This window comes from Patiria miniata, unplaced genomic scaffold (assembly GCF_015706575.1).
Source record: "Patiria miniata isolate m_02_andy unplaced genomic scaffold, ASM1570657v1 HiC_scaffold_20, whole genome shotgun sequence".
Lineage (NCBI taxonomy): Eukaryota > Metazoa > Echinodermata > Asteroidea > Valvatida > Asterinidae > Patiria > Patiria miniata.
In genome coordinates, this window is record NW_024037059.1 from 3,882,096 (window position 1) to 3,902,547 (window position 20,452).

The following is a 20,452-nucleotide window of genomic DNA, read 5'->3' on the forward strand; positions in this document are numbered from 1 at the left end:
ACTATTTTCTTTCTTCCTAAGGGATTTCATGATGCCTATTTTCATTCTCCTAAGGGGGACTTCTCGACAGGAGATTTCAGAGGTTTCTCTAACCACTTCCTATTGTTAAGCTCTGGCGGAGCTTCTATATTTCACTTGGTGGTCGGTCTGTCTGTCCCGGAAAATTGACCAAAATTATGGTGTTTCATATGTGCCATCGGCGTTGCATTTTTTCGGCGTCGCATTGTCAGCTCTGGCATGGATCATTTTGATCGATTTCATGCAAGTCTTTCATGCAAGCTACTTGCAACACGGCCAGAGCTTTTTGTTCACACTCGCACTTTTTTTATAAAACAATTCCATATTAAACTGAGCACGAATTTCACACACCCAACCCATATATTTATCATAAACTTATTTTGAGAGAGTTGGAGATAAGTCCCATGATTTTTTGCCCTACGTCTTTTTTGATCAGGTCTGTACGGGTTCCCTGACGTCTGCGTGTGTTTCGAGGAGACCGAATTGAAGTGCATCCAGGTCAATTTGACCCAGGTACCGCAGAGCGTCTCGGCAAACCTGACGCGCTTGTGAGTATTATCTCCTCTTGTTTGCTTGAAATAGAAATTCCTCAAAGATTGGATATATTTTTAGCATCTTCTTATCAACCTGCCGCATGTGTGTATAGCTGCAAGAATATTTTGAGCTCTTGGATTTCTTATTATTTTCACCCAGCCTTCTGCGGTTACTCTTGAGTGTTTTTGAAACATCGGTTTTATCTTGGACTTGGGCTTCGGGAGATACAAGACTAGAAGATGAGTCAGGCTCATTGTGGGACTATTAACTGGGGGGGATCTATAGTATGAGGACGTAGGTAAGAGTGTTACCATTTGGTCTTCTGAATGATTCTGAAATCGGAGATGAAGCCGAGGCTGGAGACGAAGCCAAAATTTCGTAAAAATTCCTTGGCGTCAAAGTAATGTTTGTGACCACATCGCCAGAGCATCGAGAAAAGTGGTATCAGAAAATAATGGGAGAAAATCATTCTAAATGGGGAAAAAATATAATGGTTCTTACATTTAAGACGTAATCAAACTAGCCTAAGTTTCGAATTCTGGTGCGATGTTTTCTTGCAAATTGGCGTGGCAGCGGGACCATAATAGTTTTGGTAAGGCAAGTTATGCGTTGCCATGCAAAAAGGCATATACGTCTTGAACAGCTGCCAAGTTTTACAAAGCTAAAAGTACGGAGGCCGGAAGAGGTCCCACGAATCAGGAAACCTCTTCATATTTCATTATTTTTCTAATCTGTACTGTATCAAATTAATACGGAAATTTTCACCACAATTAAACATAGTTTCGGCAATGTATATGAAAACAAATGCGAGATCGTTATGTGATTATTATGTTATTTTTTTCTAAGTGAATCAACGTTTTTTTGTAAATCACATTCACGGTTTTTTTAATGTTGTTGTACTGTACAAACATTAATCTACATGTTAATAACAAAACCGAATAATCTATCGATGGCCATTAAGCAAATTGGCTGCACTGACGAGTTTTCTCTCTGCAAGCGAATTTTTGACTTTCAAAAACAAATAATACCGTGTAGGCCTATTTGTGTTCGCTAATTCCGGAGACTGAAGGATTATCAGTCTTTCGGTTGAAGTACAGAGGTAATTTATGCATTGGTTTGAGGACGTCTGGTGAGAAGACATGCCGTGGAGTTGATTCGCCAGCTAGTGGGCTGATTTTCACGCTGTTCAAATTACGTCTTCGTTTTTCCAACACTCGGAAGGGGCAAGGACACTCGTCATTAGCATCAGGTGTGATCAGACGGTCAAAAAGCGTATAGGCCTACATAACATAACAAAACCTTTGACGAACAATATTCCGCAATTTGTTCCTTTTACACGGAACTAAATAAGCCGTGTTAATGGTTGAAGTAGACCTATCGACACGTGTAAATGTATCACAATTCTTTCTTGTGTTTCTGGCCATCGATCGTTAATATAACTAAGGTTTGAACATCAAATGACTTCAGAAAATGCTGTCCATAAATATGTTCATGGCGACGTCTGTTGCACCCGTACCGATATTTTCGTCTTTAAATATTAGGTTTTCGAAGTCTGAAGCACAAAAGCATTGTTATGGTTCTCATTGTTTCTTTTTCTTCTTCGTATTCGTCTCCGCTAATCCAAAAGAAATTCAACTCCATTTTCGTGTATTGCCCTTTTTCCCTATTTTTATTCTGGAGGAGGGGGAAGGGTAGTCCGAGTATCACCCGTTATTCACGAAGCCAAGTATACTGGTTAACGTCTGATGTGTCAAAGCATGCAGATTTATGGGAGTCGCGCCTCAGCCAATCGGAGTCGACTTTACTAAATCTTGACGTCATTTCGTTCCCAAACTAATGGTTTGATTGGTCAATTTGAATGCAGTGTTTTGTAATAAAACAACAGCCGGGCGCATATCGCGTAACATAATACAGAGCGCGTGACACGGTTTTTTTTATCCATGTCTATTACGCGACAACGGGTGAATGTCCGAAAACCTGATATAGAAAGCGCCCGCTGATTGGTCAAAATATAGCTGTCAAGATGCTGCCGTCTTGCGTAATCAGCGAATCTGCTCAAATGTAATCTATTACATAGACTAGGGAAAGGGCTCATGGGAGAAGGGTTTTACTACCCCTTCCCCGCAACTTCGCAACATGAACCCATTGAGTAGCGAATATCATTAGGTTCCAATGCAGAATATCATTATAGGTTCCGTTGAAAGTCCGCGAGATCGCGGCGAACGGGTTCTGCTCGCACCGAGATTAAACCGCCCCAGACCCCGGGAGCGAGCGACAAGCTAACGACAGGTGTTTGTGGAAAAAAAACCTCCCGAGGAGGGACCGGCACCACACTTGATTTGCCTCGGTTCGCAATCGGTCAATCTGGTGGAGAGATCCGTCAATTTCCCCATGCGATCGAAAATAATCTCATTTCATCAAGCGAACATGGGTTCAGGGGATCAAGAACGGGCAACCGTCCCCGCTCTCTCGGCTAGCCTAAGCATGAGCCGTTTCAGAGCTTTGCCGTGCGCGTGCACTGAAAGAAAAAAAACATGTCATGCGAAGCGCAGCTTTTAATCTCGTCCAAATTACTTCGACGTAAAAGCCCAATCTTTCAAATAATTTTATGGCCAAAGGATTCAGCCAAAATGTTTTTATATACAAATGTTCCCTTCAGGGGGGATTCAAATATCCAGCAAGCTGTCCAAATTGCAGCAATGGTTTACTCATATATAGGCACCATCCAATTTGGTTCAAAAGGCAGGAAAAAAAACAATCTGTATTGGGCTTGGGTGCATTCAAATGCATAACATGGGCATCATTGCATTGCGACGCAAGTTTGCATATCCGATCAATTTAAAATTACGGTACTCAAACTAATTGCGATTTAAAAACAATAGACCAAAGACATAACGACGTCATAACAGACTTGTATTTGAGTAACCAAACATCGAGTCCGAGTCCAAGTCCCGAGTCATGCAGGTCGAGTCCGAGTCACGAGTCACAAAGGTCGAATCCGAGTCGCAGTCACGAGTCACATTTAATATCCCTAACTGTATATTGGATATAATGTTTTTCACAGCTTTTCTCTGATTTAATGAATTGGAAATGCATGTATTGTTGATGCCCTCTAATATGACGCGGCTTGTCGTCGTGACTCGAGTCCGAGTCCGATTCACGGAAAATGGGACCCGAGTCGGTCTCGAGTCAGAGTCGGAGTCGGAGTGGGAGTCACGAGCAATATAAGACCGCGTCATAATGACGTCACACTTTGCTTACATGTACGCTTTTTTTTGGCAGCTTGGCTTGGCCCCCACCTGGCTCGTACAGGAAAGCGCACATGTAAAGAAAGCGGGACGTCAACAATGCTTCAGGCCTATTTTTATAGGCGTTTGTGTCCCAACTGACTCACATCCGAAGAGTAGTTCTGTGACGCCAATATTTTTCATGCTTACCTAAAAACACACACCCTCAAAACAAGCCTAGATATGATTTGTTGAACGCAGTTGTCATCTGCAGCGATGTAGCAATCCTGAACAGATGGTTAATAATGGCGGCAGAGTGTTCCAATCAAAGTGAACGAAAAAATCGCCTTAGCTTTCCCAATCGACACGACTTCCTGTAATTACCGCGAAATCTCTGCAGGGGCCAGTCGCGGTCTCTCGCGGTTGTCGCCATGGTATCTCGCGAGATCTCGTGATATCCCACAAGAATAGATATATGTTATTGTAACTAGCCTATATGTGTCTGCGTCTCTCTTCGCAGTGCATGTAACAACATTAGGGGCTAATTTCTTTTCTCCTGTTTTGAATGAGCTGCCCTCAGAGATCGCATTATCCCACACAATCATGCGACGGGTGTAGTTTTCGTTCAGCTTCGTAATAAAATTACCCCTGCACGATCGAGTGTCAGTCATCATTACACCTTATTTCAATCCCCCTTCTTATAGCCGGCGGCCCTTTTATTCAGCTTGATGGAATGAAAACCCTACAGAGCTCAGTGAAAAACCAGACCTCACCCAATTCCTTGAAGTGCTGCGATGTGGGGATTTAGTCGTGCGGCACTGACCCTTTACGTTTTCTCTGTAACCGACGAATGCTTAGGAAAGTACACCTGCGTGTAATTATAGAAGCTTTGCGGGTAGGACCGAGAAGAGTGAGACGTTATCTCGAGAAGAAAAAAACCTTCATCTGGGGATCATTTTATTGAATTGGCTTCGGCATTATATAGATTAAGGTCGATCTTACATTTAACGTTGCTGCATGTATAGCACAGAATATATTTTTCTGAGAAAGAGAACAGGTAGCCCTATGTATAGTCAAGAACGCTTGAGAGATCCATCGTTTGCGTATAGACTCTGTGCGTGACCAAGAGAGGGCGCTTTACCCCTATGGAAGGGCATTTGTATCGCGCTTGTTCGCGTTTTAGCTGGAAATCTGGGCAGATGGATTGGTTAACAGCACCTTCATTGACGTTCTTACATCTGAGGACATGGGACCAGTGCAGAAGCAAGATTTAATCCTAATGTCAAACTTTGGAGTCTGTATTATGTACACAGGGCGTATACATAATTACGTATCGCGCTTGGTCCGCAAAATCGCGCAATTGAAGGTGGCGCCCAAAAGGTCCTTCGCGTCTCTGTGTTTATCACCGTGGAAGGGGACATTTGTATAGAGTTCAATACGTGTAACTGTTACTTAGTCAATAATTTAGCACTTGAAATGGCGTGGCAATATTTTCGCCTTATGCAATTGACCTAAAATGCTTGATCCAGCATACCGGAGTTGCAGTCACGTATCGCACGTGTACCAAGCGCCCGAGGTCGATCAACTCATAAACAGTCTTGTTTTGTACCGTCGTAAACAAGGGATCATGGGAATATTTAGTTCCAAAGCTTAAGGCATTTTTTGTCCAGAAATGTTGTTAAATATCAGCGTGATAAGAGGATGAAATCTAACACTCGGTGGATTCACGAGTCGTGGAACGAAAAAAGGGAAATTCAATCATTGTAATAACTTTTAGGCGAGCCATAACGGAGTCCGCGCAATGTTAAATTTGAATAATTACGTTAATCTCTCCTTCCCGGAGTAGAAGGAACGAAATCGGACTTCTTTTTGGTTTGATTTTGGTCTTTTGTTTTCATTAAAATTGTTTTTTTTTTCTTTTTTTTTAAGTTTTTGTATTTGCCAAAAAATAGTTTTACATGATTCGCTGTTCATTCGTGCAATAGTAACTATGAAATTGTCTCGTCGCCACAGAAACTTGAACGGTAACATGGTGCACTTGGAAGACGGTGCCTTCGAAAGATACACCAAGCTGGGATCGCTGTAAGTGGACTGTATAGTGTACATGTGATATACAATGTAAATATGTACCTAATCTTGCTATCGTACAGGGTGATTAAAAAAACGAAACCCAAACATTGAGACTTTTTGTTTTAGTGAAATTCTGCATGTAGCCCTTTCAAAATCTAGGATATGAAAGGACAAATCTCCGGTGGTCCTATAGCCAAATATCTTTCTCATGACATGCTCTGACTGTGCCAAATGCCATGCTTGTATCATCAAAGGCACAATCCCATCACTATCTAGCGTACTACCGAGTTGTCAGATCGCCCAAACTGTCTGAATTACGTAATAGTTTCTGTCTGCGGACTTGATTACATTTGCTTAGCTACTGATGATGTTCGGACCTTGTCTTGTAATTATTGTTTTAATTTTTGAATTGAACGTCCTTGTTCTACTAGTGAAATAACCGTGTCATGAGTGAGGACCAGGTCATTGAAATACTATACATATCGATATCTGGTGTTGTCACAATGGACAAGCACGACTTGTTTCACGAAAACAATATAGTTAAGGTCTCTTCAGTTTCAGCGTGACTCGTGTTTGATGCATTACGTGTCTTCAATTTCCTCTTCATTAGGAATCTAATGCAGAACGGGATCCGGGAGTTGCCGCGGGACGTCTTTCGAGGTCTGACGGATCTCGACAAACTGTAAGTAATAACCAGAACAAGACTTACTCACACTTTGGTTCGAACAGGGATTATGTTACTCTTGAAACAATGTTTTTCAACTAGCTTAAATGGTGTGTTTTCTGTCTGACCGCATATACATTTCATTTCAGCGGGACGAATTTGCGTTAAACCTGCCGGTTCCACTCTTTATTTTCGCCATGCATGTTCTTGATTCTCTGAGTTTGACAAGTAACATTGGAAATCGAATGGAGAATTAAAGTTCAAGAGTCATGTTGCCCATGGTGCAGTTTAAGGGTTTTTTGTTTTGTTTTTTGGTGTTTGGTTTTGTTTTGTTTTGTTTTGGGGGGTTATAACCGGTAGTTTTAGTTTCTTTTATTTTGTTGTGTTGTGTTGTGTTGTGTTGCGTTGCGTTGCGTTGTGTTGTGTTGTATTGTGCTGTGTTTTGTTGTGTTGTATTGTGTTTTGTTGTGTTTTGTTGTGTTGTATTGTGTTTTGTTGTGTTGTGTTGTGTTGTGTTGCGTTTCGTTGTGTTGCGTTGCGTTGCGATGCGTTGTGTTGTGTTGTGCTTCACTGGCTGTGGGCTTGAAACGAATACAAATCCTTTCTTTTTCTCGTCAAACTTTTTTTCATGTATAAATATCAGGTACCTGTCTACGAACAGAATTTCTACAATAACTCCTGGGACATTCCGCTTTCTGCAGAACCTCACGTGGCTGTAAGTACAATCGAATTCTAGATGACCAAAAAAAAAAACCACCGAAAGAAATGTTATGTTGACGGTTTCTCAATATGTACATGACAGTTTTCCCCAGCATGTGAATTCACTGAAGTTCACTCGCATTCAGCGAAAAGAACAGTTTGAGAAATTACAACTACAGCAAAAAAAATAACACAGTAATCAAATTCTTTGGAATAATGCATTTTTTTTTGTCGTCGTGATGATAACAAACCTGAGCGCTATGTTTTACCTATTTGTTTTATCGAACAGTTATATTTGTCATGATAAACAAGGATTTGATTACAAGCGTGCAATACGCCTGCAAAGTGTCTACCAAGGCATTTGAAGTTCTGGCGTGGGAAGAAACCGGGTCGAAATATTTGGCAGAGAGGGGCCAATCACACTCGCAGTGAGAACATTCTCACCGATAAGCCGAGAGTGAAACTTAACGACAATTTAATGTGTCTAGAAAATTCCAGACGGGAATTTTTATGAGACCACCCTTGAGACCCCCCCCCCCCCCCCTCCAGAATGAAATAAATCGCAGTCGTTGAATCATTACAGTACTCAACAACGTTATCCAACGTTTTGATATTTTTTTATTAAGGTTTTTAGTTTTCTTTTATAAAAATCCCATTTTCAATGCCACAACCACATTCAAAAGTTACGCTGTAAACAACAAATGAGTACTGAAAAGCATCTTGAACAACTCTCGAAAGAAAAATCCCAAATTTTTTTGACTAGATCAGGACAGCGGTGGTTTTAGGATACTAATACTTTCAATTTTGTTTCGCCCGTGTAACTTTATTATACGAAAAAGCAAAAAATTGTGCGAGAATATAAATACTAGGCAAACGCCTTTAAAGGCGTGGTAATGGGTACATACCAAAACATCCCTATCGCTAACTTTTGGTTTCTTTTCTTCCACTTATTTCGTTGCCATCCTAATATACGAACTGTCGCCTTACGAACTCTAACTATGACAGACAAGTTGTGAGAGCAATGAATTTCGCGTATGTGAAGAGCCAAATCAAGATGAACCCCGGTTCTTTATGAGACATACTATGTTTCAACCAATCGTTTTCTGACTTATCAAAACGTCAAAAGGTCAAGAAAAATAAGTTTAGTTTCAATATTTTTTTAGGTACCGTTCTATCTTAAGAATTCCCTCGCTTTGTTTTACTCCAAACTCTGTTTTGAATTCTAATCAACATTTTCTGGATGTTTTCAAATACGATAGAGTTTGTATCAAAACAGTGTATTTTTGTCATATACCTTGTTGCATAGTGCTTTTTTAAAGCACGCATGGTACATTGTATGCATTTCAGGAAGGCAGACGCCCCAGTCTTTTGCCATTTAAAACTGTCAGAGTAGGAATAAAGTCAGGGTTAGGAATAAAAAGGTATATTTTCACACCATACGTCACCTCGTTTGTAATGACCTGATTTTAAATAGGACGTACTGTTATTGCAGCCGTGATAACTGCATTCCTAGACTCGCCCTATTGCTTTTTCGAGATAAAGAGTAATGAGACTTTTTGTTCCTGTTCTCCTCACCCTCGGGGTCATGACTTTGAGTTCATCATGACCAAAGTAGTGCAAATTCTTTTCCTTTTGAGGCAAGGGCAAGGGCGACCCCTTTCCACAGGGCGGTGCAAGAAGAAGGAAGCCCACCTTTGACAGCAATTTTCACCTATTTTTTTAGCATATTTCAAAAATTCAATTTATTGGTGTTAAATATTGATCTTTATTAAGTGACGAAAATATGGTTGAAAATGCGTATTTTGTCTCTAGATATGGTAGTTGGTGCCAAACCTGTTTGTCCACGAACGGCTTTATTCCATCCGCTTGACTAAGCTCTGGAGCTTGATTTGAGTGATTTTGCTGACTTGTATTCAAATTTGCATGATAACACTGATATTGCGATTTTTTATAAAGATGTTGTCACCATGCACGTAGGACTATGGTTGAAGAGCCGTACTTCACTACATTATAACAACAACAACAAAAACATTTCAAATAAATTAAGCAAGTTCGAGGTTGAAATTCCCGTCAAAAGTGGGTTTCATTCTTTTTGCACAACCCTGTAGCTACGCAATCACTAAATTGAACCGTGGTTCCTGTACAAAACAAAATACACAACAGAAAAAAATACACAAAAGAAGTAAACTGTCAAATAGTTGAAATGAAAAACATTAACCCGTTAAGTTTGGTTCAATGTGCACATCACTGAATGTGTATTAATTGTACACTGTAGGCTTGCAATTTGTTTTGGTACTTTTTACCGCGTTCTTAACTTCAGGTTCCTGAATGAGAATGAAATCGAGACTTTGGACGAGGATGTCTTCGAAGGGCTGCACAAAGTATACTGGCTGTAAGTTAACATTTAGACTTGAGTGATTTTCTTACTAATAAGTTGATCACTTCTTGCAACTCACTGAATCCTGCTGGTCATTCACCTATAGCTTTTATATGAACACTAACGATATACGTGGGCGCAGTGGGCTTCCGAGCGAACGCAAGGACTGCTATCAATACTTAAAAATCATCCCAATTGGTAAAAATGGTCTTGATTTCAGAGGATTATCTGTCAAAGATTGCTGTATCGGGATTCAAAATATCATCTGTGAGGATTGTTTACATTGCTATATCGCGTTTACCTCGGATCCTAATTGTGGGTGTGATCGCGGCTAGATTTTCTTGCGATCTGACGTGATCGTTTTCACAACAGCTAGAGGTGTTGCTGTAGACTTTCAAGAAATGAATTCCGTTTTGCCATCTTGGCCAGCGCCATGGCTCTCGTCCGGCAAAAGTAAGGAGAATTTGTAAATCAAACTTAACGATCTCATGAGTGCTGGCCTAAGTAACATGTAACCTCGATGCGGATAATTATCCGAGCCGAATAATTATCAGCATTCAGACTTCAACCAGTCTTAAACAGAGTGTTTTAAACCGGCCAAGCACACATTTATTCCCTTTGATAGTAAAATACTTGACCACTGACTTTCATTATATGGACAACCAGTATTGCTCATGTCGAGGCATGTAGCACTCACTGGGTCGCCCCAGAAAAGTAATATAATTATGTCGGTGATAACGCAGTCGGTATCTGTTCTCATTTACAATCCAATTTTGTAAGGGCAAAGCCTAAAAATAGCACACTGTTGGTTTGCTTTCGCCATTTCGAGAGCGATTGTCAGTTTCTGATCGCACAAACGGGGTTTGTTTTCACCACAGTGAAATCCAGCCATCCGATGGTTTATTGCTTGCTGCGTGAAATAACATCTGGCTTTGCTTCTAAGCGATATTACGGTCAAAATTGGAGTCGCCGGTCAGTCAGTGTACAGGGGCGTTGAAGTATCGCCGTCCTCTGATGGAACGACGCGATGATCTATCGCTCACTTAAAGAAGAAACCGCTAGTGATCACTTGGAGCTTTAACTGTGATAGGGTGAAATATATCGCTGGCATTTACGGCATCAAAGCGCTGCTATCGGCTGTCCGTGACAAAAGCCCAACTGGGGATGTAGGCAGGTGCATCATGGATTTCGAAGAGAAAAAAAATCGTCCTCTTTTACTGTTATACCTTTTTAATGTGGTTTTATGTTGATCGCTGGAGAAAGGAAGGTGAACCTAAGAAAACATGAGTAAACGTTTGCCCTGGAGGGGATTGTGTATATCTGCTTTAAAATGGTTTATTTCTTGGGATAATGCATTTGCATAGTGCATTACACGCTTGCACATTCTGGATTTCAGAACATGACATGATTATCAAAATTATTCATTCATTACCTCCGCCAAGGAGGTTATGTTTTCACCGGCATAGGCTCAAAAAGTTATGAACGGATTTTCATAAAAATTGGTTTAGGGGTGGTCCTTGGGGCAAGTACAAATCGATTAGATTTTGGAAGAGATCCGGCTCGGCGTCTGGATGCAGGATTCGTTTTAACGGATTTTTCACCCATCATATGGAAAGCTTTCACCCTTTGTTACCCGTGTGCGTGGCACTGACCAGGTGACCCTGTATGCATTATCGCCCACCTAATCTAATCACACAGGTCAATGGATTATACCATTTTATGTGATGGGGAGTGGAAAGGTAGACCAACACAGGCATGTACATGTAAACTACAAAATGTTTGAGTTTGAGGATTTGTTTTAGAAACCACATTTGCGCATTGGTGCTGTGTGTAATGGCGGGAAATTATTTAACCTTGGCGGAGGTGTGCGCTCTCTGAGAGCTTTCTAGTTACAAGATGTATTTTTTTAGCAATACTTGTTGGAGCAAAAGAATGTAGGTGAAAATGTTCTTATTTTTCGAGCTATGAATTCAATAGAATTTAAAACTCGCTGTCAATCATTTACAGCGATCAAAACATCGGAGAGACATTCTTTCACGTAATGTTTTTGGTAATTTGCCGAAAACAGTCCGTGAGGAGTTGAAAGAAAGGTACTCGAAAATAGATTGCGATAGTATTTTTTGCATCGCAGTTCAAAACAAAAATTTTGCATCTGTTGTTCTTTGGATGAATTTAGCGTTGCAAATTCATTACCCTGTGCAATGCAGGTATCATATCATCTGACGTTTTGGCCATAAGAATTGATTCATAGAACGTACGTTTGGGGCCGTAGATCTGCTAATTGAATCGTTTGGGCAAAAATGGGTCAAAGTGTCAACTTTGGATTTTCTTTGGGTAATCGATAGTGCATGGAAATATTTTTCATTTGATACAAATTTTGTCTCAAGAGGCTACGTCATTCTGACGTAATTAACAGTATACAAAAGACGGAAGATTTTTCAATATCTTCCCCCGGCAACTGAGGACGTTAGTGCGTAATACTAATGTAACAAAATATGTTCAAGTGCGCTAACGTCCCACTGAAGTGGGTACGCAAAATGAAAGTTTATTCCCGGCAAAAGGATGTTGTGATTTAACAAGCCGCTTAAGCGCACGTGACAGGGGGAGTTCCCGGTATAAGGTCGTTAGCATACAAACGTAAATAAAAATACTTTGAAACAAAAATGCACCACATTATTTCAATTATTAACGAATTTCATGAGTCAACCGTTTCAGCCTTATGATTTTTAATTAAGAAATGAGAGCACAAAACCTTTCAACTCGATTATCTCCAAAAGTGTTGTTGTTTTTTTGCGTACCTGGGACATTATACTTTTCCTTGGCACACGACGCATAATAATCGCCTGTGGAAACAACCGGCATTTCAATGACGATTCACCAACAAGGTCACTCGCGCTCTTGACGTCATCACAGTAGTCCTTAGGCCGTCTGAGACGGTCAAGAGTACAGCGAATGGCCCACTTCAAAGCAACCCACATTGATTTATTATTTTTTTACCGAGACTCTGTCGTTTCGTATAGAGATCCGCAGTGGTTATTGGCCATTTTGAGAGATTGCGGACACAATAGGGGGTGCTATTTGCTTTGGGTAAACACTTTTTGTATTTACCCAGACCAAACCGCGCCCTCGTATTGTGACCGCCATGCATATATCGACAAAATGTTCAAAAGGCAGTTGTTTTCCTTCACTTTTTTTGTTTAAATTGGATCCCGAATAAAGCTTTATTTCAAATGCATTGTGATTGTTTTTAAACTGAATAACTTGTAATTTTTTTTCCAGAATGTTGCAGAAGAACAAAATTGGAGATCTTAACCACGGTGTCGCCTTCAGAGACCTTCCCAAATTGATGTGGCTGTAAGTTAGTGAAATAATAATTTAAATTCCCAAGGTTCCATTCTCCAGTAAAACACCATATACCTTAAACTCTCAAACCAAACCGAGAAGACGGTGACTTATTTACGTCTGGGACTCAATTTATCCAATGCAATTTACTCTATAAATGCGCTTGCATAATTTAATAATGGCCAAAATAACTTCTCTAATAAATCTTATATAGAGCTCTACACATTTAAAAACTCCGGAAAGTGTTGACTTGCTCATACCGATTTAATGGGTTTCCTGCGTATACAAAGAAGCCGCGTGCGATTCTGAAAATGGGGAAGTTTTTGTTTTCTTTGTAATATCAGCTGAATTCTCTCCTTAATCCTCCCCACAGGGATATGTCTAATAATCCCTTGCATCACCTGTCGGCGGATAACTTCTCAGCGTCCGGTAATCCGCCCCTCAGCATCCTGTGAGTACATCCTGTTTTATATATTTTTTTCAGCCAAGTCCCGAAAATGGCGCGTCATTTCTTTACAAATCTATAATTCATGAGTAATTTGTCATTTCAACTCTCCGTGGAAAAACGGAAACAGCGTTCGCTATGAATAAGTTAGAACATGTTATTTCTGATATCCTTTTGAAGTTCCTGTGTCATACTCATGCATCTGATGCATGAGGTATTCGTGAATGATGAGTGATATTGGCGCTTAAAGGCACCGAGTGCTAAAGGAAAAAACTCCTAAATCGTTTTGTGGAGTACAATTATTCTTAGTTTAAATATACCCAGGGTTCGACTTTAACGGTTGCCCGCTAGCCAAATGCTAGTCAAAACAGCGGCGGGCTTTTCAAACTATTGGCTGGCGAGTGAAAAATTATTGGGCTATATACGGCAAAGATAAAAGGACATGAAGATATAAATCATTAAATTCAGAAAGCAAACCTATATCAAGTTGTGTCTAATTTTATTAAATGTTTAGGGTTAAATTATTAGATCTGTTTGTTAAATAAAAACACTGAAAATTGTCTCAGGATACACGTTTTACATATATGCACATTGTTGCTTATGAGACACTCTCTAAAAGAAAACATGCGGGCTAGTGTAAATACCTGCGGGCTAGTTTCAGTAGCCCAGCTGGTGAGTGGAAAAAATTAAGGTCGAACTCATACCACAAATTTTTGTTGGCTGAAGAGCTTTACAGTGCAAAACATCATAGTATGGATTGGTACGACGGTGCGTGTTGCCTTGTCTACATTTCAAAACCTGTCCCCCGTTCCAACTACGCTAGTCCCCCTTCCATCCGCAAGTTGCGAACCCAACAGTGTGCCCAAGTCTTCGACATTATGAAGTTGGCGCAGAGCTTGGAAGAAGAAGAAGAAGAACCCATATTTTTGACCCACATGTTTTTTTGGTCGACAGTTTGATCACGATGGTTGTACGTTTCGACGTAAGACGTCCCCTCAAAATGCTCGATTAAATTGGTACAAGTTTGGACGTCAACATTATTTCAGCTGGCAATTTTGAATGCGACTATAGTGGTACATATACCATAATTTAAGAGTTAGATTTGGACTTCAGTGTATATCTTTAAATACCTCAAGCTATATGTTAGTTTTCAACCTAATTGTCGAACATTAAATAATTTGAAAGAAAGTCTCAATAATGTTCCGGCATTGTTCTCTTTTTATAGCATGCTGAGTAACTGCAACATCAGCACCATACAGAAAGACACATTCCAGGCTTTCAGAGAGCTGACAGCACTGTAAGTTTCACAACATAGATGCGCCATGCTATTCATCTATACTTCTTGAAATAGACTAGTTTCATGTTGAAGGTTACCATTGTCTGCAGTGTTGAAAACAGGCGTGCATATAAGTTTGATGCATGTTATTATGTTTCAGTCTAAGCGGGAGTAAAACTGAAGACAGAATGTAAATTCTCCCAAAAAAAGCTGACCTATGTATACTCAAACCCCCACTTTCGAAAGTGTTCTGCCACCGCTGGCTCTCAGCCTCTCTTGAATAAAAGTAATGTGGTTTTTTTCTGTCAGAAATCCTTAATTTGCTTTTCATTAATGTAGTCATCTCCGAATAATAAACTTTACTTGAACGGAACACTTAGTTTCAAAGGAGGAATGAACAGGTTGTAAACAATGTGGTATTGGTGTGCTGTATCCAGAGAAAAAAAGTCGGCATTTTGTCTAGAACGCAATATTGCTATTTTTATTACTATTATTATTCCTCATCAATTATTAATTAATATCTCGTATTACTATTAATACCTTCCATCTTCATGTCTAAATTTCAAATCATTCTAGTCAGAGAGACGAGAATATAATACAGTGATGTTTTAACTTTAGCCTGCAACGATCTGAACATGTTTCGTTCACTGGCACATTGTTTGGTCTTAATATTGTTTTATCATAATCCACAGTCACGTCTCCGGAAACAAAATCGGGCATTTTCCGTCCGGGCTGTTTCGCAACATGGCCAACCTTACAGTCTTGTGAGTATTGATGTTGATTGCACTCTATGTAGTCTGATGTAATCTAGATTCTGATAACGGACTAAAGTACACGCTTTCTAAACATGGCCTGTCGAGTTCAAGTGCCGAGATTAACGCCTTTACGCAATTCTGAATACTAGCGTTGTTTTTCGGTGGAGATTGTTTTCAAATACAGAAATCAAATCATGAAAATAAAACTTAGCTGTGAATACCTTTCAAGAGAAACATTTCCTCGAACACACAAGGAATGTAAACAGATATGCCCCGTAGGCTTGTACCGTATTGTTATGGGACCGGAATGATACGAACACATTGTTTATGCAGACGTGTAATGCTCTGGGGAAATTTTGAGGGGAAGTTGCCCGATTGAACTTCGCATAATGAATAAGTAATCATCAGAGTTGTTCTTTCCATTGGTGAGTCAGTGTCAAAACATGAAATGGATACAAAATAGCAAATGATGTAAGTTGCTTGTGTCGATGTCATTCCAATCACTGGGATTTTTGTAAAACTACAGGGCGAGTAAAAAAAAAACCCGAAACCCATATGTCGGGACCATTGTTTTAGTGAAGTTCTCAATCTAGCACTTTCAAAATCTAGGACATAAAAGCCCAATCCATAAGCTTTCTTTTAGTACAAGAATCATTCAAATCACTCGTGTACTTTTCAAGTTACGGGCTTTTAAACACAACCACCGTTTTTAAGTTCTGTCCACAGATCACAAAAAAGTAAGTGTTCTTTCAGCAAAACGAAAACAAATGGATGTGTGTGAATTGTTTTCATTTTGCTGAAAGAACGCACACTCTCTGTGTGATCCGTGGACAGAACTTTAAAACGGTGGTTGCGTTTAAAATTCCGTAACTTGAAAAGTACATGAGTGATTTGAATGATTCTTGTACTAAAGGAAAGCTTATGAATTGGGCTTTGGTATCATAGATTTTGCGGCAGGTGCTACATGCAGAACTTCACTAAAACAATAGTCCCGACATTTGGGTTTCGTGTTTTTTTTACTCACCCTGTGTTGATTCCATGGTTACTTTAACGAAGCACATTCCCCGATTCGATTCCTGTCTTACAAAATCTTCAAATATGTAAGTCAAAAGGAAAACAACAACTATTATTGCCTCCTTAATTTCATGCATAATTGGGGCTTGTTTTGGAATGGAAATCCTAATGTTTTATACCAAATGATAATGTTAATCTTCCTTCAGGACGATTGCGAATAATCCGGCGACGTCCCTGCCCGAGGACCTGTTCGATGACCTTGTTCTCCTGGATGATTTGTGAGTATCTCATTTGTCAAGTAAAGATCCCTATAGATCCAACCAGAAGACGTTCCATTAGAACCCTACTGAATGGTTTTTCTATGAGGGCAGCGCTATTTTTGATTTTGTACCATTTCATGAAACACCCTGAATGTAGAAGGTACTGTAGAAAAAAGACATCCTAATATTTCTAAGTTTTTTAATTTTTTTTTATTGCATTTTCTTATTTCAGAAACTTAGGAGGCCTCGTCATCAATAACATCAGCGCAAGGATGTTCAAAGGGATGACTAATCTGCAACACATGTACGTAGCACATAAAACATGTCAATAGATTTGGTATCACTTGAGGTCTCATATACAGTAAATCGCCGCTATAACGAGCACCACTATAGCGAACATTCGGCTATAACGAACATCCTCTTTGGCTCCCAAAATATTGAATTCTATTGCAAGGCACAATCGATATATCAAACAATTTGAAAGTGATGGTCAAGTTGAAATGGTTACTGGAATTTGAGTAGTTTACTCTTTTTCACATCGAAGCGACAGTTATGGCGAAGTTTCGGGCGTCCCCAAAAGTCATTGTTGAATCCGTGCACACCGGTGACAGGGACACATTTGACAATACCCTTCGGGCAATGTCTTCTGTTTCAGTAGAACCAAGATCGGCAGAAACAAAAGTTGCGTTCTTTTTACCAATTTTTCTTTTTAAAACAAGGTTCCCAAGAACTTTCCGTACATTATTGTATTGATCTCCAAACAGTGTAAATGGGTTAAAAGTTTCCACAATGACGTCAGGTTTACGTAATCCAGGTTATCCAAACAATCAAGCAACAGAATTTGCCTTTTGAAAAAGAAATATTGGCCCTTTTTTGGTAAGAAGATAATAATGAGTGAAATTCCCCGCTGAAGTATGTGGTTTTTTTTTTTTACTTTAGCATGCAATCATCAAGTTATTGGTTTTTGTAGATCGGAACAGACACGGCAATTCCTGTTGTTTCCTCGGTGACAAACAATTCATCGCTTGGGGGAGTTCCTTGTCAAATCATGCCAAAATCTCAATGCTTTTTTATTTTCTCTCCTAAATGTTGATTCCTAATTTACCAAGGGATTCCATTCATGCACGCTCATTTAATAAAAGCCCGGGCAACACAGTTGTTTGTATAGGAAAACAGTGAGAGAAAAACACCAAGAATATAATAGGAAGTTCATCTGGGAGATTTTGTTAAATTTTCCGTGTATATATCTCCAATTTCCCGCTAGAATCTATGATCGGGCGTTAAATGTTACCCGGGCAATGCATAGACTGTTGAGATACTAATAGAACACGACAAGGCCCTATGGGGAGACTGTATGTTGATGCAGTATGTAAATACCTAACGAGAGTTGACGGATGCAGACTGAATGCAACAACTTGAGCTCTTGTTCAAGGAATACACTTTTCATATTAGCAGATGTTGACTATCGGCCTATCCGGTTCTTTAGTAAAAACGTCATACACGCGCGCACCACTAGATAAACACTCCAGTTGCGTTAACTTCCGGTTGCAATGGTTCAAATGCTACTTAATGGCAGTGGGCGTGGTTCAAACTGCAGTGACGTCACACTAACGAACCGGATTGGCCTACAGGGTTGTAAAACAACGGCTTCGTCACCGGCTTTGGATTTATTTCAGGCTTAAGAATGCTGTAGGAGACTTAAATGTCCAAACCAATAAATCATTCTCCAAACTTTAGCCTCGAACTATGTACTTCAATTTCAAATACACACTTAATCCCACGAGGGAAAAAGAGACAAAACTATCCCTGAAGTTAAGGTTCAAAATGTCGTACGGTAGCTTACTTCTTTGGCTTGGCTGCATTTTTGAAATTTGTCTAGTTCGCTGCTCTCTTATAGAGGAGCTCTTGGTGGCGCCCTGTGTTGTAAATCGCTCCTAATTATTCCGATTGGCGGGTTTTTTTTTCAATTCACAGCGAGTTCTTCAAGTTCGAGTACTGCCGCTACGCAGCCCACGTGCGCACCTGCAAGCCGCGATCCGACGGCATCTCCTCCTTCGAAAACTTACTCAAGGACGGCATCCTGCGAGTGTCCGTCTGGACCATCGCCCTCTTGTGTTTCCTGGGCAACATTGGGGTCCTGATCAGCCGCTACCTGATGAAGGCCGAGAACCGCATCCACTCGCTGGTAGTCGTCAACCTGTGCAGTAAGTGTCTTTACGTGTGTGTGTCTTCATTGTTCCCTGGTACCCATGGGTCTTGCCATGATGCATTTGGCGGTGCGTTGATGGCGGGAAATATGAAGTAAAATTGCACTTGGATCGAGTTGAAAACTGAAGGGACTGGGAACCACTACGGCAGGTGTTGACGCTGTGGCTGGCACCAAGTACACACTTTGATAAGTTGGGCAGTGTTATTTACCCAACATTTTGTATGAAGGTACCTTATCGTTGGTTACTTGGGGTAAAACTTGATCAATCATTGGGAAGAATTTGACCAACTTCCGGCAAACTACCAACCCCCTTTGCCAAACTCTTTTAGGAAGTGGAGGGGAAACTTCATGATAGCTTGTAGAAGTTTCCGGAACTGAAATTCTTGAATTGGTAAAGTCTGAAAGAAAAGAATGAGGACACCGGAAAATGGTTAAAACAACATCTGTTCAATATACATTTACTTAAGATTAAGATTATGAAGTAATGTCATGAATATAATGAATATTGAAGAGACAAATTCGCTCAATAACCAAAAAGTAATTGGGGAGGTGAGATAAGTAAATATATACTTTCTTTTACAATCAAGTCAGGTAAACGCACGAGAGAATCAGATAAAATGTTCAAGTAGTTCAAATAAAATCGAGTTTGCTTGCCCCATCTTCTGAACAAGTAAAGTCCCCAAACGGAAACGCTCATGCATTATAATGAAATGTTTGTACAGAGTAGCGAGACAAACAATGAATCGGATGATGAAGAGTTGTCCCTGGATGCTGCTCATGCGGAAGCTTCGAATGTTTGCCTACATCAATCGATGCCTCGGGGACGTCACCGGCACGACATGACCTTTTTTTTCTCCGTACTCTCACCGCGTGTGCCGTGGCTCCCCATGGGAAGAAACCCCTCGCCTATTAAGCAGAGCTGTAATGACGACCTTTCCTGGACTCTCATATAATGAAGCATCGAATGCCTTCATAAGTCATCACGAATGGGCAAATTAAGCCTCTTAATTCCTTCAAATGCGAGATGCAAATCAGTGTGGTTGTTTGAATTGTAAAGTAGGATTTAAAATTGTATTTGGGCAATCGGTCTTGAAAAGGTCCCGAAAGGTCTCGAGAAGGTCTTACTAACATTTAGCATTTGTATGTATTAGTATTCCTCCAACAACTAATGAAAATCAATAGGCTGTAGTAATTTGACTTAGATTGTCCCTATAAATATAAATATTATTGATGAAATCAAAATGTCTCAAAAGGTCTCGAAATAGGCCTCGGCTACAGCACTGCCAAGGCGTTCACGTCGATAGAGTTCTAGATGTACTCCGGTTATGTTCGGGCCCTTGGGGTGTGGTATTGAAAAATGATTTCGTACAAAGTTCGCATGCAAAAATTCGTTGTCGAGTGGGCAATGCGGGCATAAGGCCTATAGTAAGACATCAGTTCGATATCATTCGTCCCAGATGTTTTCCAACCCTAATTTTTTGGCAGACATTTCAGAACACGCGTAGGCTAATCCGATATATAAAAAAAAACACTACATGCGATTCCAAGTGCAATCGCCTTAA

The 20,452-nt window shown here is 40.2% G+C and overlaps 1 protein-coding gene across 3 annotated transcripts in view; it reads left to right on the forward strand.

Moving 5' to 3' along the window:
* Nucleotides 1-20,452, forward strand: part of LOC119728348 (relaxin receptor 1-like) — a 44,726-nt gene that overhangs the window by 14,178 nt on the left and 10,096 nt on the right. For all 3 annotated transcript variants that reach the window (XR_005271041.1, XM_038200553.1, XM_038200552.1), the window contains 12 exons: nt 455-566; nt 5,793-5,861; nt 6,460-6,531; nt 7,157-7,228; nt 9,533-9,604; nt 12,869-12,943; nt 13,305-13,382; nt 14,602-14,673; nt 15,345-15,416; nt 16,628-16,699; nt 16,914-16,985; nt 18,656-18,885. Coding sequence is in view for 2 of the 3 variants with exons in the window: in XM_038200553.1 (XP_038056481.1) it covers nt 455-566; nt 5,793-5,861; nt 6,460-6,531; nt 7,157-7,228; nt 9,533-9,604; nt 12,869-12,943; nt 13,305-13,382; nt 14,602-14,673; nt 15,345-15,416; nt 16,628-16,699; nt 16,914-16,985; nt 18,656-18,885 (1,068 nt within the window). In the remaining variant the exon portion in view is untranslated. The remainder of the gene's footprint in view (nt 1-454; nt 567-5,792; nt 5,862-6,459; nt 6,532-7,156; nt 7,229-9,532; nt 9,605-12,868; nt 12,944-13,304; nt 13,383-14,601; nt 14,674-15,344; nt 15,417-16,627; nt 16,700-16,913; nt 16,986-18,655; nt 18,886-20,452) is intronic.